Here is a 27,798-nt window from a genome sequence, read left to right as displayed (position 1 = left end):
CACTTGTCAAAGTTCATTTTCAGTGCCAGAGAGGTTGTGTAACAGTAAATAATATTGGTCACACCATTAAAAAGGGTACTTAGACTGAGGTAAACACTAATAATAATAATAATCGCTTATTGTCACAAGTAGGCTCCAATGAAGTTACTGTGAAAAGCCCCTCATCGCCACATTCCGGCGCCTGTTCGGGGAGGCCGGAATGGGAATTGAACCCGCACTGCTGGCCTTGTTCTGCATTACAAACCAGCTGTTTAGCCCACTGTATGCCCACTAACTTCTTGTGGTGATTTTAGTCCATATCAACGGCCCAGGTACAGGAACTTTATGTCAAATGTTGAACAAATTTGAATAGGGAACCGGACAGTGAAATGCCATTTCCATGCAGCTTACAGCAGAGTAGCATATCACGGACAGTAAATTGCGTAATTTGAATATTTAACTGCGCCTCAATACACATCTAAAGTTGCTATCCACTTTACGCATAAATAATAGTGAGCGTTTTTAACCTCAGTTTTTTTTGAAAGAGTAAATTGTGATCCATTCTGTTTTGTCTCTAGAAGTGGATCTCTGCTTCATTTAAGTGTATCTTTCACTCTGTCAATTTGCTAGTTGTTCATTTTGCACATCAGTGGCTTCAGTGAGAATGCCAGTTCTCTGCAGTGTGTCTGTGCCCCCAGAAACTGGATTGGGTTTCTCCAAGCTGGATTGGGATTGTCCAAATAAGTTTCATATAGGAACTTCAGTTAACAGGTGAATTTCTTCTCATCAGTCTGGGCTGGTTTTGATGCTGAGCCCCAGAAGTCAAGCACAAGTGCCAAACCCACTGCAATCATTCAAAAATGGATTAATTTTTATGTACTCAACTCCCTCTTTTCAATAATAAATCTATATTAGTGAAGTGTGGAGTTAGTAGTGACTGAGCAGGAAATGAAGTAGCAAGCTATCACTTTGGGAACTTCTGTTGATCCATATCAGCAGCATGCATATCTATCATGGTAGTGATATCTGCAAAAAAAAAAAGTAAAATATATTAGCCAGGTATGTTATACTCTTCACAAATCCAAGCTGACTCTCTTTGAGCAGCTCATACTTTGTCGGCACTGAATGCTGCTTTGGGCTGCAGTAGAGTGCATAACTTGGAGTTTGGTGACAGGGCATTTAAGGGTTAATTTCTATCTAAAATTTAGTCTTTCATTTAGTTACTGTTTGGGTTGGAAAAAGGTGACTTTTAGGCCAGCTTTAAGGCAGGGTTTATATAGGCTCTGCTAAGTAGGATCTGGGATATAAGAGTGCAAGGAGAGCGGCAAAGACACCGGATAAAGAACGCAAGGTGAATTAAAACAGCAGGGAAAGGGAGAGTGGCTTCAAAGTGACGTCACAGGGAAGTGGTGAGCTGAATGGCTGGTAAGGAATCTACATTTGGGGACTAATATTAAATAGCAGTAAATTTATAAAAATGTATTATAATTAAGGGACTGAGAATAGTTTAAATGCATTAAAAACCTAATTAACTAAACTAGAGTTGGGAGTGCAGGCGATTTGTTGTAGCTGTGGTTATGTGGGAGCTGATGGATTCCATTGCAAGCATCGGTGACCACTCTGCAGAAAGTGTTTGCAATTCAAGGAACTTCAGTTCAGAATTGATTAGCTGAAATTTGAGCATCGGATACTGCGCCACAAGGAGGTGGAGAGTTACCTTGACACTGTGTTTCAGGCAGCCGCACCAAGTCGGTTAAGTACGTCAATCTTGGCCAATGGTCAGGGACAGGAGGGTGTGACTGCGAGTGAGGCAGATAGAAGGATGCTGAATTCAGCATTGGAGAAGCTTCAGCTCTTGACCTTGTCCAAAAGTATGAGATACTTGCTCTCTATGTGAATGTGGGAAAAGACTGTAGGGAGGCTGGACACACAGACCACTGCACTGTGGTGCAGGAGGCCATTCAAGTGGGGGGAGCAAAAAGACGTGGTAGTGGATTCCATAACCAAGGGTACTTAAGCAAGACAGAGAGTCCCACATGGTATATTACCTACCCGGTGCCTGGATGAGATGCATCTCTAACCGGCTGGAAAAAATATTGGAGAGGGAGGGGAAGGATCGAGGTATTGTGGTCCACGTTGGGACAAACTACAAGAGTACCTGTTTGGGGAATTTCAGGAACTCTGATCAAAATTAAAGAACAGGTCCTCGAGGGTTAGAATTTCTAGGTTATTACCTCGGATAGGGATGAGAAAAATAGCTAAGTAAACATGTTTTTAAGGGGCGGTTTGGGAATGAGAGGTTCCATTTCGTGGAGCACTGGCATAAGTATTGGGACAGAAAGGATCCATACTGTTGGGACAGGCTCACCGGAACCGGTTTGGGACCAGTGTCCCAGCAGAAAGGTTAAATAGGGTGGTCACAAGGACTTTAAACTCACAATTGCGGGGGAGGCCTCTGGGAAGTCGATAGATACCGTTTCAAAAACAAGTCACAGGACCGAGGGTAAAGAAACAATCAGGAATCCTACTTCGAGTACAGCAGGTAATGGCAAAACTATAAGAAATATATTGATTAAACCAGAAGAGAGAAATAATAAACGGGTGAGTAAAGCATCTGTGCTGAGGGACAGGTTAGAGTGCATGACCCACATAAGAGTTCTGTATACAAATGCACACAGTGTAAGGAATAAACTAAATAAGTTGCAGGCACAAATTCAAATTTGAAATTATGATATAGTAGCCGTTACTGAGACATGGCTGTGGGCTGGGAACTTAATATACCAGGTTATACAGTTGACAGGATGGATAGGGAAAATGGAAGGGGGGTTAGTAGCCTTCCTGATTAGAAACAGAATCAATTCATTGGTGAGAGAGGATATAATGAAGGGAAAGCATCCAGTGGAGACCTTGTGGATAGAACTCACCACCACCTTCTGAAGGGCAACTAGGGATGGGCAATAAATACTGGCCTAACCAGCGATGCCCACATCCTGTAAATGAATTTTTTTAAAACTGAGGAATAATGAACAATCTAAAACTGTGATAGGTGTTGTATATAGACCCCCGTTAGCCGCTCTGGAATGCTAGGTTGTATAAATGCAGAAATTAGGCAAGTGTGTCGCAAAGAGTAGTATTAATGGGGGATTTTAACTTTAATATAGATTGTTAGTTAGGGATAATTTCCAACATCAATATGTCCTGGATGCAACAAGAGGACAAGCAGTATTGGATTTAGTAATGAGCCAGATTTAATTAGTAACCTAATTGTGCGTGAACATTTAACAAATAGTGATCATAACATGTAGTTCAAAGTAATGTTTGAACGTGAAAAGCATAAATCAGAGACAAGAATTTTAGATTTAGGTACGGCCGACTTTAATGAAATGAGACACAGCTTATCCACAGTAAATGGGGGAAATCTGCTAATGGATAAAACAACTGAAGAACAGTGGGAGATGTTTAAATAAACATTTAATGCAATAGAGAACCAGTTTATACCCCTGAGTGGGAAAAGCTCCACTTCACAGAAAGAAAAACCAACCATGGGCAACTAAAGAGATAAGGAACAAAGAAAGGGCTTAGAAAAAGGCAGAAAATGGCACAAATACTACCGAATGGGAAAGATACAAAGACCGACAAAGGGTCACAAAGCAGCTAGTAAGAGCTTCTAAAAGGATTATGAAAAGAAAGTTGCAAGGGACATCAAAATTAATAAAATGATGTTTTATAGTTACATAAAGGGTCAGGAGCAATGTTAACCTGCTAAAGACTGAAAGTGGGGATATTGTCAATAACCATGGGGAAATGGCAGAGATGTTGAATAATTATTTGCCTCAGGATTTACAGTAGAAAAGGGGGATAGCTTGCCGGAACGCCCGAGGGCAATAATTGTGGATCAGGGTCAAAGACTAAATGCAATTAGTGCAAGTAAAACATTGACAATGAGGAAATTAGTGGAACTAAAGCGTGACAAATCCTCAGGACCTGATGGTTTCCATCCAAGGGTGTTAACCGAAGCAGAGGAGCATACTGTAGATGTCCTAGATGTCAGATTTCCCTAGATTCAGTTGACCCTCTGGATTGGAAAATTGTCACACTGTTTTTTAAGAAGGACAAAAGAGGAAAACCAGTGAATTACAGACCAGTGGAGTCTATAATCAAGTATAGGGTAACTGAACACGTCAAAATTTTCAGTTAATCAGGGAGAGCCAGCATGGATTCGTAGGTCGGTCATGCCTGCCAAATCTTGTTGAATTTTTTGAAGAGGTGACTAAGGTAATAAACACAACCCCTCCCTATTCCATAACCCCACCTAACCTTTGGACACTAAGGGGAAATTTAGCTTGCCCAATCCACCTAACCTGCACATCTTTGGACTGTGGGAGGAAACCACGCAGACACGGATGAATGTACATACTCCAGACAAGTCGTTTGCTGCCTTCATTCTGGAGGTTTGCCTTCCAAGGATTCCATGAGTCTTAATTTTGAACTACCTCGCAGGTGTCCAAGTTTAAGTTGTGAATATATGACTGCATTAGGGGTTTTATTGTCTCTCACATGTACTACATGCGCACTCCACCTGAGCTGAGCTCTGATGATGAATGATTCAATTACAGTTTTCCTGCTTTTTGAAGTACCACGATGTTAGGAATTTTGTCCTATTTGATGCTCATGATGTTCCAAATACATACCAATTGGAGCCCTACCCTGGAGGAGGTGGTCTGTGTCTCACGGGCATCCACATATTACCACAGCTATGAGCATAGCAGATTGTGTTGCCAGTTTGAAAGCTTGTTTCCTCCACAGTTTCTTAAGTAAATGGTCAAATGCTGAGCTTGCTTTGGCATTTCTGTTTGCCACCTTGCTGTCAGTGTAGATATTTCAGGACATTGTGCTTCAAAGGTAGATGAAATTATCTACAGTCTTCAGGATTGTACCATTGCTGGTAAAAATGGGTGGAATATCTGTCTTCCTTAAACTGATGGTGAACCCAAAGTCATCAGCCTCTTTTAAGGGACAGTCCATGATCCTTTGAAGGCCATTCTAACAATATGACACACAGGCGCAATCATTAGCAAATATCAATTCCTGCATCTTCTCTGATACCTTTGTTGAGGATTTCAGTCATTTCCGGTTGAAGAGATTCTGGTTGAATTGGATGTTTATTATTTTCATTCAATGCACCTAAAGGCATGGCAGCAAAGGATATAATAAAGAGTACAGCGATGATGATGCATACACCATTCCATCATGAAACTGCTATATTAGATTTACAGCTCTATCAGCATATGCAAGTTTGGCTAAGACTTTCCACCAAGCATCTCTATTTTGTGTGCCAAAGGGCTTCGTCAGGTCATTAAAAGGCATAAAGAGTCCCATCTGTTGTCTGCAGCATTCACTTTATATTTGCAGGAGGATGAAGATCATGTCACAAATGCCTCTGCTTTTCCTGAACTCACTTTGACTTTCTGGCAGTACATGCTCTGCTATGTGGCATGTTGGTTGCCTTTTTGGTGAGGTATTACATTTCACCTTGGTGCATGGCATCCAGTGGTTTGTAGAGCATTCCACTCAACCCTTAACCCTGGTGATTATAACATCTTTTATGTTGCTGATAAAGTCAAACTGCCAGTGTTTGGATCTTGGGTGAATCCAAGTATTTTTGTACTCTGCCTTCTGTCTAAAAATGGTGTTGGCGATTGACATATTCTAGCGGGTGCAAAGATTCCATGCCATCACTGTTAATTTTCCCCACACACTGATTCCCCAGGACACACCCCCAGGTTGATTCAGCTTTTACCCTTTCACTGAAGTCCACCCTCATGAGCTTGTCCTCCTGTGGAGTATTTCCAGTTGTTTATCAAGTTCCTCTAAAAATTGGTCCCTGATATCCTCGGGGCTATCCATTGTTGAATTGTCATAGATTATCATAGATAATACAGTGGATTAGCATAAATAATACAGTGCAGAAGGAGGCCATTTGGCCCATCGAGTCTGCACCGGCTCTTGGAAAGAGCACCCTACCCAAGGTCAACACCTCCACCCTATCCCCATAACCCAGTAACCCCACCCAACACGAAGGGCAATTTTGGACACTAAGGGCAATTTATCATGGCCAATCCACCTAACCTGCACATCTTTGTACACAATGATGATTGCTGCATACTTATTTCAGATGGGGTAGGTGTAGTGATGAGGCAAGCATGACTGTTCCTCGGGAGAGTGTCCAAACATCCTTGCAATGTCAGATCTGATAACAAAGCTGGCACCTCCCATTGGCCCCTCACTCGTTGGCTTGCCTACCCAGACGAATTTGTATCTTGCAGATAGCTCTGTTAGCTGGCCTCCTCTGCTAGGTGAGTTTTGCTGAAAGCAGCAATGTCAATATTGTTTTGCGATAGCTCCTTGTCAACCAGAGTAAGGTGGTCAGGAGCTATTGTCTTTATCAAGTAGACTTTACATTCCAAGAAGCTAAATAGAGTTCCTGTTCCTTCTTCTAAATTAGTGCATTTCAGGAAATAATGGGAAGGAGTCAGTAAGATGTGCACACAAGAAACATTTGTGTGTGCATTGATTGTACTGGAAATGGATTGCACTTGGCAGGCTTCACTCACTTGGTCATGCACATCTGATTCCAGATGTGACACATTAAGACAACTGGGGATGTTGTCAATTGCAATGGATGATCTATAGCACCTTCTGCACCAAGCTGATGGACTGTGAAAGGCAGTCTATACAGCTGTGCTGCGATTCTTTCAGTACCATTGCCTCTGCTCTATCTGTCAACCAGATTTCTTCATGCACTTGAAAAAAGATGGTTGGAAATGCACACGAGCTGCGTACTACTGTCACTTGCTTTAGCCTGAAAACCAAGGTGTGGCCTCTGACTTGCACAAGTAGCTACATGGAGCCAAAGGTGAGCTGGGTGAGTGTCGAGGAGCAGGTGCAGTTATCCATCCAGCTATGAGGTAACACGCACTTGACTTTTGGCATGCACCTCTCCAATAGCAAAACAGCCATTGCCAGCACAGCAGGAGTGGATAATGTCCAGCCTTGGGCTGACAAGTAGTAGGTAACACGTGTAGCATGTGAGTGGCATGTAATAAGCATCTTGAAGACCAACCACCAGTGTTATCCCAATTATTTTAGAGCCCTCACTATCAGCAGGTGGGGTTTGGGGGGTCATTGATTTTTTTAAAAAAAATTTAGAGTACCCAATTATCTTTTTTTCCAATTAAGGGGCAATTTAGTGTGGCCAATCCACTTAACCTGCACATCTTTGGGTTGAGGTGAAACCCACGCAGACACGGAGAATGTGCAACTCCACACAGTCAGTGCCCCGGGGCCGGGATCGAACCTGGGTCCTCAGCACTGTAGCAAGCAGTGCTGACCACTGCGCCACCGTGCCGTCCGTTTGGGTGTCACTGTTGACCAGAAGTTAACTGAACCAGCCATATTAACATGGCAACTTTCTGACTCCAGATGGGATTGGATCTGCCATTTGAACCATCAACGCCTCCCTGCCATCCATAGAGCTTAAGTCAAGGATATCATAGATTACTCACCACTTGCATATTTGGGTGCATCCATAATAAAACTCTGGATTCAACAACATCCAGGACAAGGCAATCTGATTTGATCCATGCCTCCACCCCATTGGGCTCGATATGCTCTATCTCCTCAATAATTTGGTACAATATATAGCATCTACAGTATGCACAGCAAAAACTTATCAAGGTTATTTCAACAATACTTCACTCCCTTGTAACACCTGTCACCAAGGAGAGTGGGGGCTGTGAATACATTTGAATTTCATTACCTCCAGGTTCACCTCAAAGTCATGCACCACTCTGATTTGGATATGCATCATCCAACCTTTAGTATTGCTGGATCAATGCTAGAGGAGGATGCTCCACAAATATCCCCATCCTCAATGATGGGGGAGCCCAGCACATCAGTACAAAAGACAAGGCTGCTGCATTTGCACCAATCTTCAGCCAGGGTGTCAAGTGGAATGATACATCTTGGCTCACTCCAGAGGTCCCAGCATCATAGATACCAGTCTTTAGCCAATTCAGTTCTCCTAATGTGATACCAAGTAATGGTTGAAGTGACTGGATACTGCAAAGTGTCCTGATACCATTACGGCAATAGTATTGAAAACGTGCTGTGCCCCTATTCAAGCTGTTCAGTCTAACTATAATACTGGCATCAACCATGCAATGTCAAAAATTGTCCAGGTATGTCCTGTACACAAAGCCGGACAAATCCAACCTGACCAATTATCGCTCCATCAGGCCACTCTTAGTAAAGTGATATAAGGGGTCAACAACAGTGCCATTAGGTGGCACTTGCTAGCAATAATGTGCTCGCTGATGCTCAATTTGGGATACATCAGGCCACTCCGTTCCTGACCTCATTACAGCCTTGGATCAAACATGGATGAAACAGCTGAATTCCAGAGGTGAGGTCAGAGTGACTGTCCTTGACATCAAGGCAGCATTTAATCAAGTATGGCATTAAGGAGTCCTAGCAAAATTGGAGGCAATGGAAATTAGAGGAAACACTCCGCTAACTGAAGTCAGGAAGATGGTTGTGGATATTGGTGATTAATCATCTCAGTTCCAGACATCACTGCAGGAGCTCCTCAGGGTCATGTCTTAGGCCCACCCATCTTCAGCTGCTTCATCAATGACCCTCCTTCCGTCATAAGGTCAGAAGTGGGGTTGTTCGCTGATGATTACACAGCACCACCCTCAGATACTGAAGCAACCCATGTCCAAATGCAGACAGACCTGGACAATATCCATACTTGGGCTGACCAGTAATAAGTAACATTCACAGCACACAAGTGCCAGGCAATGACCATTTCCAACAAGAAAGAATCTAACTATCTAACTATCATCCCTTGTCATTCGATGAATTACCATTTCTGAATCCATTGCTGAAACCCTGACTAACAACATCTTAGGGATTACCATTGACCAGAGACTGAACCAGACCAGCCATATAAATACTGTGGCTATATCAGTATTTACCAAATGGTGAGTAACTCACCTGCTGATTCCCCAAAATCCGTTGACCATCTACAACGCACAAGTTAGTGTGATGGAATACTCTCTACTTGCCTGGATGAGTGCAGCCCAGTCGCAACGTATGTACCGCCAACAAGATGCACTGCAGCAACTCACCAAGGCTCCTTCGACAGCTCCTTACAAACCCACTATCTTAGGACAATAGCAGAAGACATGAGCATGACTTTTCCAGCCCTTCATGCGGCAGAATCTTCTGATCGCACAGGTGTGAACAGAGATTTCAATGGCTTGCCTGCCCTGCCGCAGGCAAAACCAGCGGTGGGGGGGACTGAAAAACTCTTAACCATGGGAATGGGAACTCTTAACCTGGAGATTGCCCTTCAACCCCCACACCATCCTGACTTGAAAATATTTTGACATTCCATTACTTTTCCTGGTTCAACATCCTAGAACTCCCCTCTAACAGCAGCATGGGTTTGTACAACATGGACTGCAGTGGCTAAAGAATGCAGCTCACTACCTTCTGGAGTGCAATTAGGGATGGACTATAAATGGTGGTCTCGCCAGTGATGCCCACATCTGTGAATGAACAAAAAAATACTGCCTAATTCCCTACTGAACACAATTGTGGAAGCACCATCGCCACAAGGACTGCAGTAGATCCAGGAGAAAGCCACTGTAACAGGATAACTTGGGAAATACAAAGCCAGGCTTGCTAGCATCGTCCTCACACTGAGAAAAAAATATATAAAATGAAGAATAGAAAAGATTACTGTGAAGTTGAGTTTTGCTAAATTCTGGCTTTTCAAATTAATCTATTGCATGACTAGTTTTAAATATTAACATTAGTGAACAGTGTATTAACCATCTGAGGCCACTGTCTTTTAGGAAGCACTGAAACATGAACTGTTAATGGTTTTCATGTGTTCAATGATTCAGGCTAGTTTTGGCATACTAGACAAGGTCGTCATCTTTAGAAGTGACCCTATATAAATGTTTTTTAAATACAAGTACTTTATCTCTCTTAGCAGGAAGAAATGTCCATGCTGGGAGAAGTAACCCATCTGCAGACTATTGCAGATGACCTGACTAACCTGACAATGGACCCTCACAAACTGCCGACAGCCAGTGAGCAGGTCAGTGATTCGATTCAGCAGCCCATGAAATGCTGAAGATTTTCCCTTGTGCTTGAGAAACCATGACTTGAGTGTTTTGCATATATTCAGAAGCTTCATGTGTCAGTTGCAAATCCTGTGGTGACAATTCCGTGTATTTTATCACTGTGTCGCAATGTTGAAATGAACAGCGTCACATTGCAAGTTTGCTTCCTACATTGTAAAATGTATAAACTATGATTGATTTTCCAAGGAGGTTTTTATGTTGTCAATTTTATTATTTTTCTTCCAGGTGATTATTGACCTGAAGGGTTCTGATTATAACTGGACATACCAAACCCCTCCATCTTCTCCTAGTACCACCATGTCCAGGAAATCAAGTGTCTGCAGGTATGTGAATGTACAGACTATGACTAACTATAACTGCAGAGTGATTTTTACATGCCGATTAAGAGATTGTGTCAAAATGTAATACCTAATTTGTACAATATTGCAGTCAGTTGTGTGCCTGCATTTTGCCCACCAGTTTGGTTTATTCTGTGAAAGATGGGCATGTCTCTGTTTAAACAATGTTTAGTAGCTGCAGTATTTCAGGAGCAATTCATATATTAAAATATCAGTGTGTAGAAAGACAATTGCAGCTGCTGATTATAATTTGATTAGACCGTATCTGTTGCAGATTAGATTTATTTTTGTATAGCATATAGCTGCCCACCATGCCTGTGCCCGCTCTCTGAAAGCTATCCACTTGGTCGTATTTCTTTACCTATTCCTTATTAAATATTTATTTCTCATTTGTATGAAAAGTCAATTGAATGATGTTATCATGGGATTTCATGATGAACTACTGTACAGGATTAACACCCTACACTGTACTTTCCTGCTAGACAATTTATCAATCTTCTAAATGAAGTTTCATCTCCTGTCTTCTCGGGCCTTGACTTTCAGGTGGACATGACACTTAATTATTCATTCTGATAAACCATTTAATTAAGGGGGAAGTTCAAATGCTGAACATTCTGTTTCGAATCCATTCTGATCCACTTAAGAGTTCTTTATTTATTGCTTGTTTTCTTTGGAGCAGATTTAAATTTTATTTTGTTTTCTAAAAGCTGAAGAATTAATTCAGTCCTACATGTGGGGGGTCATTCTCCGACCCCTTAGCGGGTCGGAGAATGGCCGTTGGCCGCCGTGAATCCTGCCCCTGCCGGTTGCCGAAGTCTCCGGTACCGGATATTCGGCGGGGGCGGGAATCGGTCCGCGCCGGTTGGCGGGCCCCCCCGCTCGAGTCTCCGGCCCGGATGGGCCGAAGTCCCGCCGAGAAATTGCCTGTCCCGCCGACGTAAATTAAAGTACCTATTTACCGGCGGGACAAGGCGGCGTGGGCGGGCTCCGGGGTCCTGGGGGGGGCGCGGGGTGATCTGGCCCCGGGGGGTGCCCCCACGGTGGCCTGGCTCGCGATCGGGGCCCACCGATCTGCGGGCGGGCCTGTGCCGTGGGGGCACTCTTTCCCTTCCGCCTCCGCCACGGTCTCCACCATGGCGGAGGCGGAAGAGACACTCCCCACTGCGCATGCGCGGGAAACTGTCAGTGGCCGCTGACGCTCCCGCGCATGCGCCGCCCCGACATGTCATTTCCGCGCCAACTGGCGGGGCAACAAAGGCCGCTTCCGCCAGCTGGCGGGGCGGAAATCCCTCCGGCGCCGGCCTAGCCCCTCAATGTTGGGGCTCGGCCCCCAAAGATGCGGAGCATTCCGCACCTTTGGGGCGGTGCGATGCCCGTCTGATTGGCGCCGCTTTGGGCGCCAGTCGGCGGACATCGCGCCGTTTGGGGAGAATTTCGCCCGTGATGTCTGGGAATCCAAAATTGTAAAACTCCGGAGAACGCTTGTTGACTTTGAGATGTGACATCAACTTACTGTAAATCTGATCTCCCTTACCCCAGTGAGAACCATTGTAAACATGTGTTTCAAGACTTCATCTGCACAGGGCAGTAAAGCAATGGCTCCGCTGGGCCACTGATTTCAACTTTAAATTCATAGTGAACCTTTTTTATCGGGTTTGAATATCTGTCAGCAATTTACAGAAAGTGTTTTGTCATTTTGTTTGTTCCCAAAATTAACTTTTGTAGTTAACCTTCGCTTGATCTTTTAAAGACAGACTGTCCCATTGCAGCTTTTAAATTCTACTGTTTTCTATCTAATTTCTAAAATATACATTTTGTGTTGTAAAAAATAATGTAATAAAACCAGTGGTTGTAAAGCAAGCTCAAGTAATTGTTTTTTTTATGCAAAGGGCAAAACATGAAGTATTTTATCTTTGCAGAAGAATAAATGTTTCCCAATGTGATAGTCAACCTTCTTGTCCTGTGTCTAACTGATTATGTTGATCACTGTTGGAAAAAACTCCCATTCTTTGTGATGTATAGTAGCTGTTGGCATGCTGTGTTTGCGTTCATGTCATAAATATTTGCTCCTCATTTTGCTTCAAACAAGAAAAACGTTGCAAGGTGTATTGCTGTCTTTAGTTTATTGGATGGACACGTTACTAATTTGAGCTAGCTTGGTCACATTGTCAAAGAAATAACGCTGTAGGCTGAAAGAATCAGCTGGCATGCCAGGTGTAGTGAATGCCCAACAATTTGCTTTTCCTTTCTGCACCAATGGCACATTTCCTGTTTATTTTACTTTCTTGATGTGTTTTTGCAGCTTAACAGTGAATGGCTAATGCTTCTGATATGTGGAGCCTGAGTGTTTAATTGTACACGGTCTTCCCCTTCCTGTCCTCCCTTTTGTCTCTCTTAGCAGTCTGAACAGCGTTAACAGTAGTGACTCCAGATCCAGTGGATCCCACTCTCACTCACCCACTTCACACTATCGCTACCGCAGCTCCAACCAGCCCCAACAGGTTCCAATGAGGCTGTCCAGTGTATCATCCCATGACTCTGGCTTCATGTCCCAGGATGCATTCCAGTCAAAGTCGCCTTCCCCAATGCCACCAGAAGGAACCAACCAGGTATGTGAAATTGCATGGAATGTCAGCTGCGAACTATGTTGTTTTTGGATATTAAAAACCTATATTAATTTAATGCCATGAACCCAGTGAATCCTTTGAGGGCTGCCAAGATGAAACATAACCATGTATGATTGTTCGGGCTAATATCAAACTATACATTTCTCAAACTTTAAAATGTAGTCCGCAATGGAAAGCCTGAAAAAATTTAGCAAATTGTTTGTAGTTGAAAATCTGCAAATTTCTCTGCATTTAAAGGGTGAAAGATTGTCTTGTGCTTACTAGTTCTTAAAAATAGATGTTTGTTTGACAGGTTAGGTGCATTGGCCATGCTAAATTGCCCCTTAGTGTCCAAAGTGTGCAGGTTAGGTGAGGTTGCGGGGATAGAGTGGGGGAGTGGACCTAGGTAGGGTACTCTTTCAGAGGGGCGATGCCAACTCGAACGGCCGAATAGCCACCTTCTGGACTGTCGGAATTCTATGAAAAAGTAAGGAGTTGTGTTATATAAACTCGACAAACTAGGGCAGTCTAAGGAAAATTGAACACTTAATTATTATCTCAGTCCAAAATGTTAAACATGTAGGCTTGTTAAAAGCTCAACAGTGAGATTTTGGAAAGAAATTGATTGTTCCTATTGTCATCATGCCATTTTTGCATCTAGTTAATTTCAGCAATATAGATCTTCAACCATTGCCAATAACTACTTCTAAACATTATTCAGTGCAAGCATATCTCCATAAGTTTTCAGTTCATTAATTTAACTGATGTAGTATTCAACTGTTGCACCCATTTAAAATACTTCACCACATAATCTTTTGGGTACTAAATGCCATTCAAGTTGTTACAAATTTTAACCAACTAGCTTGCAAAGGTTCAGTGGAGCAAAGGATTTGGCCTTTATATAAACTCCAAACTTAAGCACTCATCTGTTTTAAGATATATATTTTTAAAAAGCTAGAAACTTATGTTCCAATAAGATCCTGTCCACTGTAATACTCTCATTTAGATTTTGATTGTCGTAAGTATCTGGTGGGATTTTCCATATAACATGCTGCATGTTTTGTGGCAGCAAAAACAGCCCGTTATTGGCTGGCACGGAATCTTCTAATCCTGCCATTGTCATTGGGGTTTCCCATTGAATGCAACCCTCGCCACCGCGAAACCCGCAGTGGGGGTGAACCATTGGCGGGAAGATCCCGCTGGTGTGAGTGGCCAGAAAATTCCAGCCATAGTGTATATTGCACCTTTCACAACCTCAGGACACTCCAGAACACTTTGAAGCTAATGAAATGCTCGCTGTTGTAATGTGGAAAACAGAGCAATTGGTAATATATAATATACGGTCGTCACTAGAATCATGGTATAATGGGCATTGCCATCCAGTCTGAAGTTCTTGCTTTCTTTTGTCTAGTTTCCTTTAGCTGTCTCTCATATAATCGAGAGATATGTTCATACTAATTCAGATTTAGTAAGATAGAATTAAAAACAAAAAAATGTTGGAAATATTCAGCAAGTCAGGTCACATCTTTGAAGGGAGAAATAGATTTAACGTTTCATGTTGATGACCTTTCACCCAAGCAAGGATAAGTTAGAAATATGACCGGTTTGAAATAAACGAAGGGGGAGGGTAGACGGCTCAAAAGGGAAGGTCTGTAATTGGTGGAAGACGGGAGAGGTTAAACAACAAACAAATTGGTGGTGCAGGGTCAAACATGATTGGACAAGACATAAAAGATTTCTGGAGGAGGTGTGAATGGCAGAATGATGAAGATCTTGCAACTGAAAGCAAAAACCAGTAAAGAAAAAGGAAACAAAATGAGGCATGGTTTGAAATTGTTGAACTTAATGTTGAGTCCAGAAGGCTGGAGAATGCCTAATCAAAAGTGGCTTTCCCTCCAGCTTAAGTTAAGCTACACTGGAACACAGCAGGATGCTAAGGAGAGCGAGGTTAGCCTGAGAGAATTAAAATGATAGGCAACCAGAAGTTCGGAGTCATGCTTGCAGGCTGAACGGATACCTTTAAAGTACAGAGTCATCACTAATTCATAGTGGGGCTACTTTTTGCATGATTAGTATTAGTATCATTTAACCTCTTGTAGTAGTGTAACATTACTTATTTCTCACTTTATGTGCAATCGGTGTGTTAGACGCAAAAATAGACCTGCTAAGTGTAATCACATTAATTATGTTCATTTCTATTGCAAGCATACTGCTTTTTCCATTAACCAGGCTTGCCAACCTAGTTGCCTTCTTAATTCGAAACAAGAGTCCTCAACAAACTATATTGTTCACCTTGAATCTTTGTGTTCTGTGCATTAGTATGAACTTTCTTGCCTTTGTTTCCTTGCAGTTTTTTTATGAAGTTAATTGTTGAAAGTGTTTTGTGGCAAGTTGGCTCTAATGCAGTGCTTTTCTTCTCTGCTTCTTTTGCTTTTCCTCTTCCATTTCTTCCCTCCCACTGCTTCCTTTTGCCTCTTTTCCCCCATTCGCCAAATTGGTGTTCTGCAGAATTCGTCAAGCTCAGCCTCCTCTGAAGCATCTGAAACGTGCCAGTCAGTGAGCGAGTGCAGTTCACCCACTTCCGTAAGCTCGGGTTCTACCATGGGAGCCTGGGCATCAACAGAAAAGGTGATAAATCTCCGTGTGTGAAACTACAAATTGAGGACACCGGAAATGTTCAGATTACTCTTATCCTAGGCACTTACATTTTATCGGAATCAACAGATTAAAAAAAGATGAATGTTTGTGGATTGGAGTGTTCTGAAATCACACACTGCTAAGGACTGAGTTAAATAAAGCCCTCACTGATGTGACATTGAACTGTATAGACCTAGATTAGACACACTAGTTGGGATTGTGATGGAGACACAGTTGATCAAGGATAGTGTGTGTGTGCGCCCAACAAGATTGGGATCAATTGTTAGTGTGATTTTTCCTTCCCCCTCCATTCAAATGAAAATTGCTTGCACTTAGTGTCGGAACTTTCCGGAATAAATGTTTGGTTGAGGTACTAGAGGGCCATGAACGTCTGAGCAATCGTACCTAAAAAAAGGACTAGTGTTTTCAGGAGAGGATGGGTGGAAGATCTGGATTAAAAATACACCAGCTGCTAACTTTATAATCATGTAAGCCTATACTAAAAGGGGGTACGTTTGCATCTGTAACTTAACGATGGCAAACTGTCGGTTTAGATCCCTCTACTGTAAAAAAAAAAAGAATGTTTTAAATACCTGAGCACAATACCTTTAGCAGAGTTATGGAAAACTATAAAAATGCTTTTGTGATATTTGTAGTTATATGATGGTCATTAATTTCCTTAATACATTTTTTTATTTAAAGCAAAGGTTCAGAAATATAGAGTGCTTACTTAAAATATAAGAATAATCCTTGTGAGCTCATTTTGTACTGGATATTTGTAATAATTTGGAAATATTGTTCCCAATTCATCGATATTTCTTCCACTGACTTTGTATTTTGGTTACTATGACATTCTTCACAATCATTTTTATTCCATTTTGTGTGTTTTTGTTTTGTTTTGCTTTTCTGTTTATTTGCAGTTGACAAATGGGTTTGATCACTTCAGTTCATCTAGTGAAACATACCTTGCTTCAGTTGGTACACACTTTCTCCCACATTTTCAGCCCTCTTCCCGACCCTGTTCCAGACCTTGTTCAGCCGCTCTCCCAGTTTATCCTCATTATTATACCATTGGGCCTGGCATGTTTCCATCATCCAAGGTTCCTAGCTGGAAGGTTTGTGCTTTTCATGTTTTTTTTAAGTAGCTTTTGAAAGTATGTTTCCTAGAAAAGTTTTCTCATGTTTTTAAAAATATAATGACAATTTGTAACAACCTCTGATAATTTTGTATTTTTTCCAAAGTATACTGGATATAATTTAGTAAAGGTAAATGGCAGTATTTGCAGTTAATTTATATTGTTGCTTGCATATTAGCTTAGCTTATGCCGTTAGTAAAGTAAAGCCATGGCGATATGGCACTGATGACACATGCACACGCACACTACTTTCTGGGGGGGAGGGGGAGGGTGGGGGGAGAAATTCCACAGACAAGCACTTCTCCAAGGGGGAAAAAAAATTCTCACATCTCAATCTTGTGCTTAAACTGTGTCCCCTCGTTTCAGTCTTCCGCACAATAGGAAACCCTATTATGGGCGTGTTCGATCGGCCTCACCGCACCTGATTAGGGATGCGACAAGGTCAGTAAACCGAGTCACATCTCACGAGGCGGCGCGATCTGGATTCCGTCCACTGAGGTCGGGACCCAGATTTGCATATTCAAGAGAGCAGTTAGTCTCACAGCCTCTCCTTGGAGATCTCGAGCGGGTGACGTTTAGCACTGGCTTCCACAAACGTGGACCAGGCATATTGGCACTGGGAGGGGTGTCTCTCGCTCTGGTAATCGGAGGTGTCTCTCTGGCAATCGGAGGCCCCTGGTTGGTCGAGCTCAGGGCAGGGCGGTACCCTAGCACCCCCGATACCACCTGGGGGCTGGCAGTACCACGGTTGCCATTATGCCTGTGCCAGGGATCGGGCCCTGGCGTGCCCTGCCCTTGTGAGGGGGAGGCCGCAGTGGGATTTCTGTAGATCAAATGGTGCTAGTGCAACCTCGGTGGTGTGTTCTTTGCAAGGCCCAGAAATTAAGCAAAGTCCCGTTTAATAGCAAGGTTGTTCTCGGCGCTAGAAAACACCCAAACAAATTAGCTTGATACGGGAATCTGTTTAATTTCTGTTAAATCGCGCCATATATTCACCCTATCAAGTCTCCTCAGGGTCTTGTGTTTCAATAAGGTCACACCTCATTCTTCAAAGCCGATGGGTGTAGGCCCAACCTGTTCAGTTTTTCTTCACAAGATAAGTCCTTCATCCCAGAATGAGTCACCTTCTCTGAACTGCTGTTAGAACATTTAAACCCTTTTTCAATAAGGAAATCGAAACTACACAGTTCTCTAGATTTGGCCTCGCCAAGGTTCTGCACAGCTGTAAATTTTAATATTTCATTTCTTTAGCAGTAAACAGCAACATTCCATTTTATCTCCTAATCACTCGACTTACCTTCATACCAACCTTTTGTGATGTCATATAACAGGACATCCAGAGCCCTCTATACCACCTTTCTCCCTTTTAGCAGAAATAGTGCTACTGTGCTTAAGCAGTTGTCTATTACAGTAATTTATTTAAGTTGTAGCTGTTACTAACCTCCCTAATCTTCTCCATTTGTCTATCTCTTCTTCTTACTTTGACTAAACATTTAGCCATCTGCACTATTATCTTTTTATATTGCTTGGTTTTGTTTTTAACTCTCCTGTGAAGCGCCTTGGAACATTTTATTACTTGGAAGATGCAATGTAAAAACACATTTCTGTTGCGACTACAGAATTTGGGACAGGTGCATGCACAGTTTTCATACACTACCTTTTCTTGCATGATTCCATTAAATTATCTCCCATCATTTCCCAAGTTCTCTTCCTTCCTACCCCAGCCTACAGTATCCCAGAAACAATTCCTTGTCTGAGAAGGCAATCTGTTTCCAAGCTGCCAAATCCATTTGACTAAACTAGTGAAGGTAGCCATTGATGGTACTGCTTCCACCTTGCTTTTATTTATACACACATAAACCCCAGTGGAGAAACATCTGTTTGACTTCTCTAATACTTGAGGGTGCAGTGCTTTGGAGCTTTCAATTTGATATTCATATAAAAGTTGAAAAATGCAGATTTATTTGCATATTTATGCACGTACTGTATTTTAATTAGGACTGGGCCAGACCAGGTCCCTACGATCAGCCAGGAGTAAGTACCTTACCAAGGCGTAAAGACTCCGAGCAGCGACGAGATGCTGAAGCTAAGACCCCAGCATCTATTGGCCAGAATATCCAAATAGAGGAGGCACAGAGAACTAGAAGTATGACTCTCTCTACTACAGCAAGGGTAATAACTATTATGTTGTCAATTTAATATAAATTTTGCGCCCATTATTGGAGATGCTAAATACTTAATACAACCATTCGGGGATGGACTGCATAATGTCCTTTTCTTATTATTGCATATGAAATATTTGCCACCGTCCGGTGGCCTTGACATCTGTCATTATGAAATGCTTTGAGAGGTTGGTCATGAGACACATCAACTCCATGCTCCCAGAATGCCTTGATCCACTGCAATTCTCATACCGCCACAACCGGTCCACAGCAGACGCCATCTCCCTGGCCCTACACTAATCCCTGGAGCATCTTGACAAGAATGATTCCTACGTCAGACTCCTATCCATTGACTGCAGCTTCCCCTTCAACACCATAATCCCAACCAAGCTCATATCCAAACTCCAAAACCTAGAACTTGGCTCTTCCCTCTGCAACTGGATCATCGACATCCTGACCCATACACCACAATCAGCAAGGATAAACAACAACACCACCTCCATGATAGTCCTCAACATCAGGGCCTCGCAAGGCTGCGTCTTAGCCCCTTACTATACTCCCTATACAAACACGACTGTGTGGCAGAATTCGGCTCCAACTCCATCTACATGTTTGTTGATAACACGACCGCAGTGGGTTAGATTTTAAACAACGATGAGTCAGAGTACAGGAGGGTGATAGAGAACCTAATAGCATGATGCGACGACAACAATCTCTCCCTCAATGTCAACAAAACTAAGGAGCTGGTCATCGACTTCAGGAAGCGAAGTGTCATACTGTCTGTATCAATGGTGCCTAGGTGAAGATGGTTGACAGCTTCAAATTCCTAGGTGTACACATCACCAACAATCTGTCCTGGTCCACCCACGTCGACGCTATGACCAAGAAAACACAACAGCGCCTATACTTCCTCAGGAAACTAAGGAAATTCAGCATGTTCACTTTGACTCTTACTATTTTTTTACAGATGCACCATAGAAAGCTTGGTATGGCAACTGCTCAGTCCAAGACCGTAAGAAACGACAGAGATTCGCGAACACAGTCCAGTCCATCATGCGAACCCACCTTTCATCCATTTATCTCCTGCTGCCTTGGGAAAGCGGGCATCATAATCAAAGACCCCTCCCATCCGGGTATTCTCTCTTCCAACCTCCTCCATCAGGCAGAAGATTCAAAAGTCTGAGAACACGCACTAACAGATTCAAAAACAGCTTCTTCCCTGCTGTTATCAGACTCCTAAATGGCCCTCTGAGAGACTGAACTGATCTCTCCACACATCCTCTCTACTGTGTAGCACTACACTCCACATGCTTCCCCCAATGACTATTACTATGTATTTACATTGTATATCTATTGTATGTCCTATATTTTTCATGTATGGTACGATCTGACTGGACTGTACACGGAACAATACTTTTCACTGTACCTCGGTACAGGTGACAAATCTAAATCTTAATTTGTATTTTGTTGGCTTTATAGAATAGGCATCGTTAATGCTGGATATGATTTTACATTGCAAATAGTTTCATAGTCTTTACAGCAAATTCAACTTGGAAGTTTATTTTAAGTGGTTCAATTTTGATACTGAGTTTAATGGTGCAACAATTCATTTTGTATCCGCAAAGGGTGAATTCATGAACAAATTATTCCTAGGAAGAGCTTAGAACAAGCCCAAGGATGTCAGATTTTAAATATGAGAAACTGAGCTAGTATTTTGCGAATCTTGATTTGAGAACTAAAATGGTAGGATTAGATCATAGCTGTAACATTAGTGCAGTTATAACTTACTGTAGATTGTGTGTATTTAGCAGCAGGGAGAAGAGGTGGAAGTTCATGAAGAACTGGCACTGGCCCTCAGCAGAGGCCTTCAACTGGATACTCAGAGGAGCAGTAGGGATTCCTTGCAGTGCTCCAGTGGATACAGCACACAGACAACCACACCATGCTGCTCTGAGGACACGATCCCTTCGCAAGGTAAATGTGATCACGTAATCTTTTTTGTGGCTCAACAGCGCGATTCTTGCAATGCTCTGACACTATAATGGTCAGAGCAAACTTTAATGAAAAGCAGTTCTAGTGGTGGATAAAGCAGTATCATACTCTGCTCAATATCCAATTCTTTGTAAATTTCCTAAAAGTTACCATAAATCACACTCTATAAGACAACGCCATTTTTCTAGCTTCAACAATCGTCTTTTGGGTGTAACTCTCAGCCCTACCCCCTCTTTTTTTTCAGCCACTTCATGCTATACGCCAAGCAGTAGTCAACCTTAATTTTTCACCCCACAGATGCTTATTTTACTTACTGATGTGTTATAACTTGGCGCAAGGGATAGAATGGTAAGGTCCATCCAGGAAATAGTAGTAAAAGAAAAATGAAATTAATGGCACTTTACCTGAATGCATGAAGTATCCGCAAGACAAGAGATGAATGAGTGACACAAATAGAGCTATATGGTTGAGATCTAATCACCATTTCAGAGACATTAACACATGGTGACCAAGGCTGGAAAATAAATATTCCAGGGTACACAACATTTTGAACAGACAGGCAGAATAGAAAAGGAGGAATTGTAGTCCTGATAGTAAAGGATGACTGAAGGACATTACTGAAGAAAGATCCTGGCTCAGAAGATCATGAAATAGAATCAGTATGGAGGGGAGATTGGGAATATGTTAGTGGAATCAGATAAATTCTACATATTTTTATGAAAGGAAAATAATCTTTGATACATCCATTAGTATTTTTTGAGGATGTTACTAATAAGATAAATAAAGGAGAACCAGTGTATGTAGTGTCCCTGGATTTCCAAAAGGCATTCAATAAGATGCCACACAAAAAGGTTAAGAAGCAAGATAAGGATTTTAGGGTAATATGAAATGAAATTAAATTAAAATCGCTTATTGTCACAAGTAGGCTTCAATTGAAGTTACTGTGAAAAGCCCATAGTTGCCACATTACGGCGCCTGTTCGGGGAGACTGGTACAGGAATTGAACCGTGCTGCTGGCCTGCCTTGGTCTGCTTTCAAAGCCAGCGATTTAGCCCTGTGCTAAACCAGCCCCATGAATATAATATATTCATGAATAGAGGATTGATGAAGGGACAGGAAACAGTCGGCATAAATGAGGCATTCTCAGGTTGGCAGGCTGCGACTAGTGGAGTGTCACAAGAATCCGTGCTGTGGCCTCAGCTATTTCTAATGTATATTAATTCTTAGACATAGTATAAAGTATTGTCTCTAAGTTTGCTGATGTTACAAGAGCTAGGTGGCAGTGTAAGTTGTGAGGAGGACACAGGCTGCAAAAAATATGGACAGATTGAGTGAGCAACAAGATGAAGTGTAATATGTAGTGTGAGGTTATTCGCTTTGGTCATTAAGAATAGAAAAGCAGAATATGTTTTTTTTAAAACTTATAAATATTGATTTAAGATGTTGTACGAAGGTGTGTGGGAGTTTAAGACAAGCTCATCCTTTGCGTCAGATGCTGGTGATATATCAAAATGGCGTCCGCCTGGACCCATGCTGACAGTTCACTTTTCTTACTCGGCATATAAGCCGAGCCCAACTTCATAGAATCCCGACGATGCAGAAGATCTCCATTCGGCCGATCAAGCCTGCACCGACTCTCAGACAGAGTATCCTGCCGAGGACCACTCTCTTGCTCTATCCCTGCAACCCCACCTAACCTGCACATCTTTGGACAGAAAGGGATAATTTTAGCATGGCCAATCCACCTAACTATCTTCAACGGTCAACTTATACACTGTCATCTATGGTTGCCATACAAACATCAGTGTTTACACTTCTATTTATATGAGATGTCTACCATATGCTGATGATTGTCAATGATGTGGTTGGAGATGATCAGGAGATTTTTATATTGGAAAGGGATGTATTGTATAAGTTTATAGCACATTAACAGCAATTTAACTGGAAAACAATAGTGTGGTAACTATTTTCATCAGAATAACAGGTAGGTACTTTAATTCTTTGATGAATTGAGGCGCGTTTGTCTGTCTGAATTGCTTCCATCATTTGACTTCAAACATCATTCAGCAGCGGTATAAAACAATGGAACAATTCACCTGATTCTGATACCTCCTTTTGATATGTTCCCCTTAATTCTCATTCAGTCAGATGTGCAGCAGTCTGTTTTGCTAAATTGATGTAACTAATAATTTACTATCGTCATTTCTTTGACGAAACCGATCATATCATAATTGGACAACTCATTTGAATTTGTTTTGAAAGGCACTGTTCTCAGCTTTGTTCAACTGATTTAGTGTACAGATATTGGTTAATGAAACATCGAACCATATTTAGAATCATAGAATTCCTACAGTGCAGAATGAGGCCATTCGGCCCATCGTGCCTGCATCGATCCTCTGAAAGGGCACCCCACCTATGCCCATAAACCCACCTAACCTGCACATCTTTGGACATTAAGGGGAAATTTAGCATGGCCAATCCACCTAACCTACACATCTTTGGACTGTGGGAGGAAACCGGAACACCCAGAGGAAACACTTGGAGAAAGTGCAAACTCCACAAGGTCACCCTTGTATGGAATAGAATTGGGTCCCTGGTGCTCGGGCAGCAGTGCTAACCACTGTGCCGCCCAGTTAATTTTTTTCACTGTTCAAGGCATTCAAGTCGCCTACAAATAAGTGATTTCTTATATGTAATTGATTTTCTATTGGAGATAGCACATGTTTATGGCTCTGTCCATGTGTGCTGACTGCCACTATGATTCCTGGTTCTGTAATTAGAAGGAGCAACAGAAAGGAGCAAATATTTACAATTTCTCAATTGGCAGAACTATTACAGAATGTTACTTCAATGCAGAGTCGATTAAATTTTAGAAATTTCTAAAATCAAGTTTTTTTTTTAAAAACAAAAATGTCCTATTCAGTTTCAGATTATGATTACTTCTCGGTTAGTGGTGATCAAGATATTGAACAGACAGAGTTTGACAAGTCCTCCACCATTCCACGGAATAGTGATTTAAGCCAGTCGTATCGTCGAATGTTCCAAGCGAAACGTCCTGCATCCACAGCAGGCTTGCCAACAAACAGCGGACCGGGGATGATGACGCCAGGAGTTGCTACAATCAGGCGGACGCCTTCAACCAAACCATCAGTCCGAAGAGGAACTATAGGAGGAGGCCCAATACCAATTAAGACTCCGATGATCCCTGTTAAAACACCAACTGTGCCTGATGTAAGTAGCTTGTCAGGTGTGCGGCCTGGGCCAGAGGAATATCCAGAGCAGGGTTCTGAAGCTGCAGAAATCTCACGGGTCTCTCCAAAGAAAAGTAGTATATCATCAGTTGCTTGCACACAGGCACCTGTAATCCCAACGGTGACATCCCAATCCATTAGCCCCACAGGCGAAGAGAGGAAATCTGTGACGAGCCAACAGATGATGACAGAAGTTGGAGCATCCATCTTGGGTACCGCACTGGCAGCTGCACCTGGGGATCAGTCTTGTACCGGTACAGCTTTGACCCTGCAGGAGTTGGATATGGCAGGTGAGCATTCCACGGCTGATGCTGCAGAGCCCCCTCAAGGTGAAGATATGCTGAGCGCCATTCGACGTGGAGTGAAACTGAGAAAAACAGCAACTAATGATCGCTCGGCTCCAAGGTTTTCATAAATGTATAAATTGTATGGTAGAGATGACAGTAGAGGTTTCTGTGACTTGGAGAAATCTATTCTGTTGTAATCTCAATAACATACCACCATGTATTTTGTTTGAGAAGCTCCTGAGAGAGGAAACTGGTGGAATAAAGAGAAAAGGCAGTGGGAGTGGGGAATCTTTACTAGTTGCATTACCATTTGGATTTTACGGTTTGTAAATATTGAACATTGTTTTCTGTTGTAGCTGCTTTTTAGTTTACCTGTTGCTTTTTTCCCTCCCTTCTGCCAAACCAGAAGGTGCCAAATCATATCTGACATGCTATGGATTTCATTGCAATTTGACAGCACAACATGATAAATATTTTTTAAATTCTGAAATCAATAATTTCATTTTAAAAAAGCTATTGCATAAGGTATTTTTCCACTGAAAGCTGATGAAGAGTGCACTGCATTTCTGGTGCACAGAGAAAAGTGAAAGTTTTAATTTATTGGATTTTTTTCCATGTTATAAGATTTATTTCTATAGGATGGAGCGATAAGCAGCATCACTCAGTATTAACCTTAGTTACTGTTTGAACAGTAATTAAATTGAATTATACCAGACTACCAGCTAACATTATTTAAGCAATACAGTGCAAATAGGGTTAAATGAGTCAGCGTGGATTTAATGTTTAGTCATAAATTAGTGCCATTACAGTAACAATCCTTATGAAATGGATGTTTTTACACTTCTAGTTAAACATACAATAGTTTTCTAGTGCTTAATGTTGATCCTATTGAAATGAGCCATATCCAATTACACAATTATAATTTCATGTTGTTTAGACATGGTTTTCTGTTAAATTTAATTGGCCACAGAAATGAGCTTGTTTGTATGCACGTGATCAGATGTTATTTCTTTGTACCCGCAGCAGATCATACGATTTCTTCACCCTTTCTTTTTCCCTCTATTTTTCTAATTTTAAATACAACTTTTAGGCTAACGCAATGGAAAGGTAACACATCTTTTTAAAATAACTCAAAAGGTAGCAGGGAGTTCTCTAGATAACAATGCCTTTTTCTCAAAGTTTCTTCTTTAAAAAAAAAAAATAGTTTAACCCAGCAGGCTGGGGTAAGTGAAAACCCATATAGTACAACTTTAAGAAAAGTAAACAAAATCTTCATGCTATGACAGAGCAGTAGCCATACAATTACAGCTCAGGTCTTATCCCTTGTGCAAGTGTGAGTTCTTTTAAAAATATTTTCAGGGGCTTGTTTGTTACATATTGCAGCTCTTGATTCATTTCAAACTTATAGTAATAAAGAACATCACAAAATAAGCATGTACGAGTATTGTGCGCAGTTGCCACCTCCTGTGTGCACGATTATTTCTTCAATACATATTTAGCATTTCTGGTGAACGTGAGTCCTCACTGTCATGTCAGTTTTGTATTTTATTCATTATGCTAACTAATAATGGCTGGTATAAATCATGGCGTTTTCAGTAAATACATAATGTCACCTTCAACTATATTCTCTCTCTCTCTCTCCTCTTCACTCCCAATGCCCTTAAGGTGTCAGCACAAGATGATAGTAGGTATGTTAACTGTTTTTGGAATACCTTTTTCTTCTCTTAAGTGTTGGCCACTTAATGCATTTAAATGCAAGTGTTTTTAACCCCCTGACTTGCAGATGTTTTTGCATAATCTTTTAACTCCTCACGAGTCACGGGCAACAGGAGATGAAATAATTTCCATTAAACACTGAGAATACAAGGACATTCTAGATGTTCAAAACATAAAGCCGGTGTTTATATTAAATAAAGTGGTGTGAAGCTATTTTTATAAGTGAAGTTGGGCAAACCAGCAATTGGAAATTTCATAGTTGCAACATGTTTAATAAACAAGCCCCTGGCGAGACAATAGCATTATCTTTGTAGTGCGCGTGGTGATTCTGATACTAAAACAAAACAGGTGATACAGGAATAGTTGATGCACAGTAGTAACTCCAGCTGATGCAGATTGCAGATGATGCTAATAGGCGATCGTTACTTAATAGCTCTTAAAAATAAAATCATAGAGACACAGTTATAACTTCAGTTCTATAAAAGCGTAGGAAATCTTTTAAATAAGACATAGTGTGTCGAAGTAGATTCTAACATTATCACATATCTTGCATCTCTTCATGAAGTTAAATATTAAATGATGTTGCCAAAATTTTAATAATGTGTAAACTGATAATTGTTTTTGAAATAGTAAAAATTTGATGTGTTTTGCATATTGTAAAAGCAGGCTATCACACTGAAACTAGAATTGTTTCTAATGGTAAATTATTGTGGTTTTGTTCTTGGGTTTGTATTGAGAGTTGACCTCTCCACGTGCAGTTTCTTTTGTTTGACAGGTGTAAATATAACAATCTATAATTTTTGTGTCACCCTTTTCTGTGTAATGATTGCTTCAGCCCACATTAAAGAAACGTTAAAAAAATGTTTTGCTTTTGTAATTAAGTATGTGTTCATAATTTATCCAAGTTGTACTAAAGTTGAAAGATAATTTGCTCTTGTAGTTATTTTCTGATGTCAGAATTTGCATGTAGTTTGCATTAGGTGTTGGCAACCAAGGTATTGCCAGCATAAATTTGGTAGGGGAGGGGGGGGACTCCTTGCAGGTCTCCTCCAATTACATAATTAAATTTGATGGCATAAACAGCAGCTTGTTTCTCCATTTTTTAAGATGCATTCTTTCATGGGTTGTGGATGTCACTAACAAGGCAAGCATTTGTTGCGCATCCCTAATTGCCCTCGGGAAGGCAGTATTGAGCTGCCTTATTGAACAACTGTAGCCCAGATGGTATGGAGGTACACACAGTGCTGTTAGGAAGGGAGTCCCAGACTTTTGACCCAGCGACAGTTAACAATAGTTGCAAGTCAGAATGGTGTGTGACTTGGAGGGAACTTGCACTTGTGCTGTTCCTATACATTTGCTGTCCACGTCTTTCTAAATGGTAACGGGCATGAGTTTGGAAGGTGCTGTGGAAGGAGCTTTGGAGAGTTGCTGCAGTGCATCTTTTAGATGGTATACACTGCTGCCACTGTGCATCAGT

General features: G+C 41.6%; 1 protein-coding gene across 12 annotated transcripts in view; it reads left to right on the top strand.

The window, feature by feature from the left end:
* LOC140385160 (protein MTSS 1-like) overlaps positions 1-27,403 on the top strand; it is a 206,332-nt gene extending 178,929 nt beyond the window's left edge. Inside the window, exons 8-15 of one of the 12 annotated variants that reach the window (XM_072467018.1) lie at positions 10,043-10,150; positions 10,422-10,519; positions 13,017-13,143; positions 15,649-15,768; positions 16,698-16,892; positions 18,912-19,085; positions 20,884-21,049; positions 23,991-27,403. In XM_072467018.1, coding sequence (XP_072323119.1) covers positions 10,043-10,150; positions 10,422-10,519; positions 13,017-13,143; positions 15,649-15,768; positions 16,698-16,892; positions 18,912-19,085; positions 20,884-21,049; positions 23,991-24,733 — 1,731 coding nt within the window. In that variant the 3' untranslated portion in view covers positions 24,734-27,403. Of the gene's footprint in view, positions 1-10,042; positions 10,151-10,421; positions 10,520-12,932; positions 13,144-15,648; positions 15,769-16,697; positions 16,893-18,911; positions 19,086-20,883; positions 21,050-23,990 lie in introns of all 12 variants that reach the window. The other 11 variants (XM_072467017.1, XM_072467016.1, XM_072467015.1 and 8 more) reach the window with 11 other exon arrangements.
* The last annotated feature ends 395 nt before the right edge of the window (positions 27,404-27,798 follow it).

The sequence above is a fragment of the Scyliorhinus torazame genome, chromosome 11 (genome assembly GCF_047496885.1).
Source record: "Scyliorhinus torazame isolate Kashiwa2021f chromosome 11, sScyTor2.1, whole genome shotgun sequence".
NCBI lineage: Eukaryota > Metazoa > Chordata > Chondrichthyes > Carcharhiniformes > Scyliorhinidae > Scyliorhinus > Scyliorhinus torazame.
Note: the sequence above shows the minus strand (reverse complement) of the source record. Positions and strands in the feature narration are given on the sequence as shown.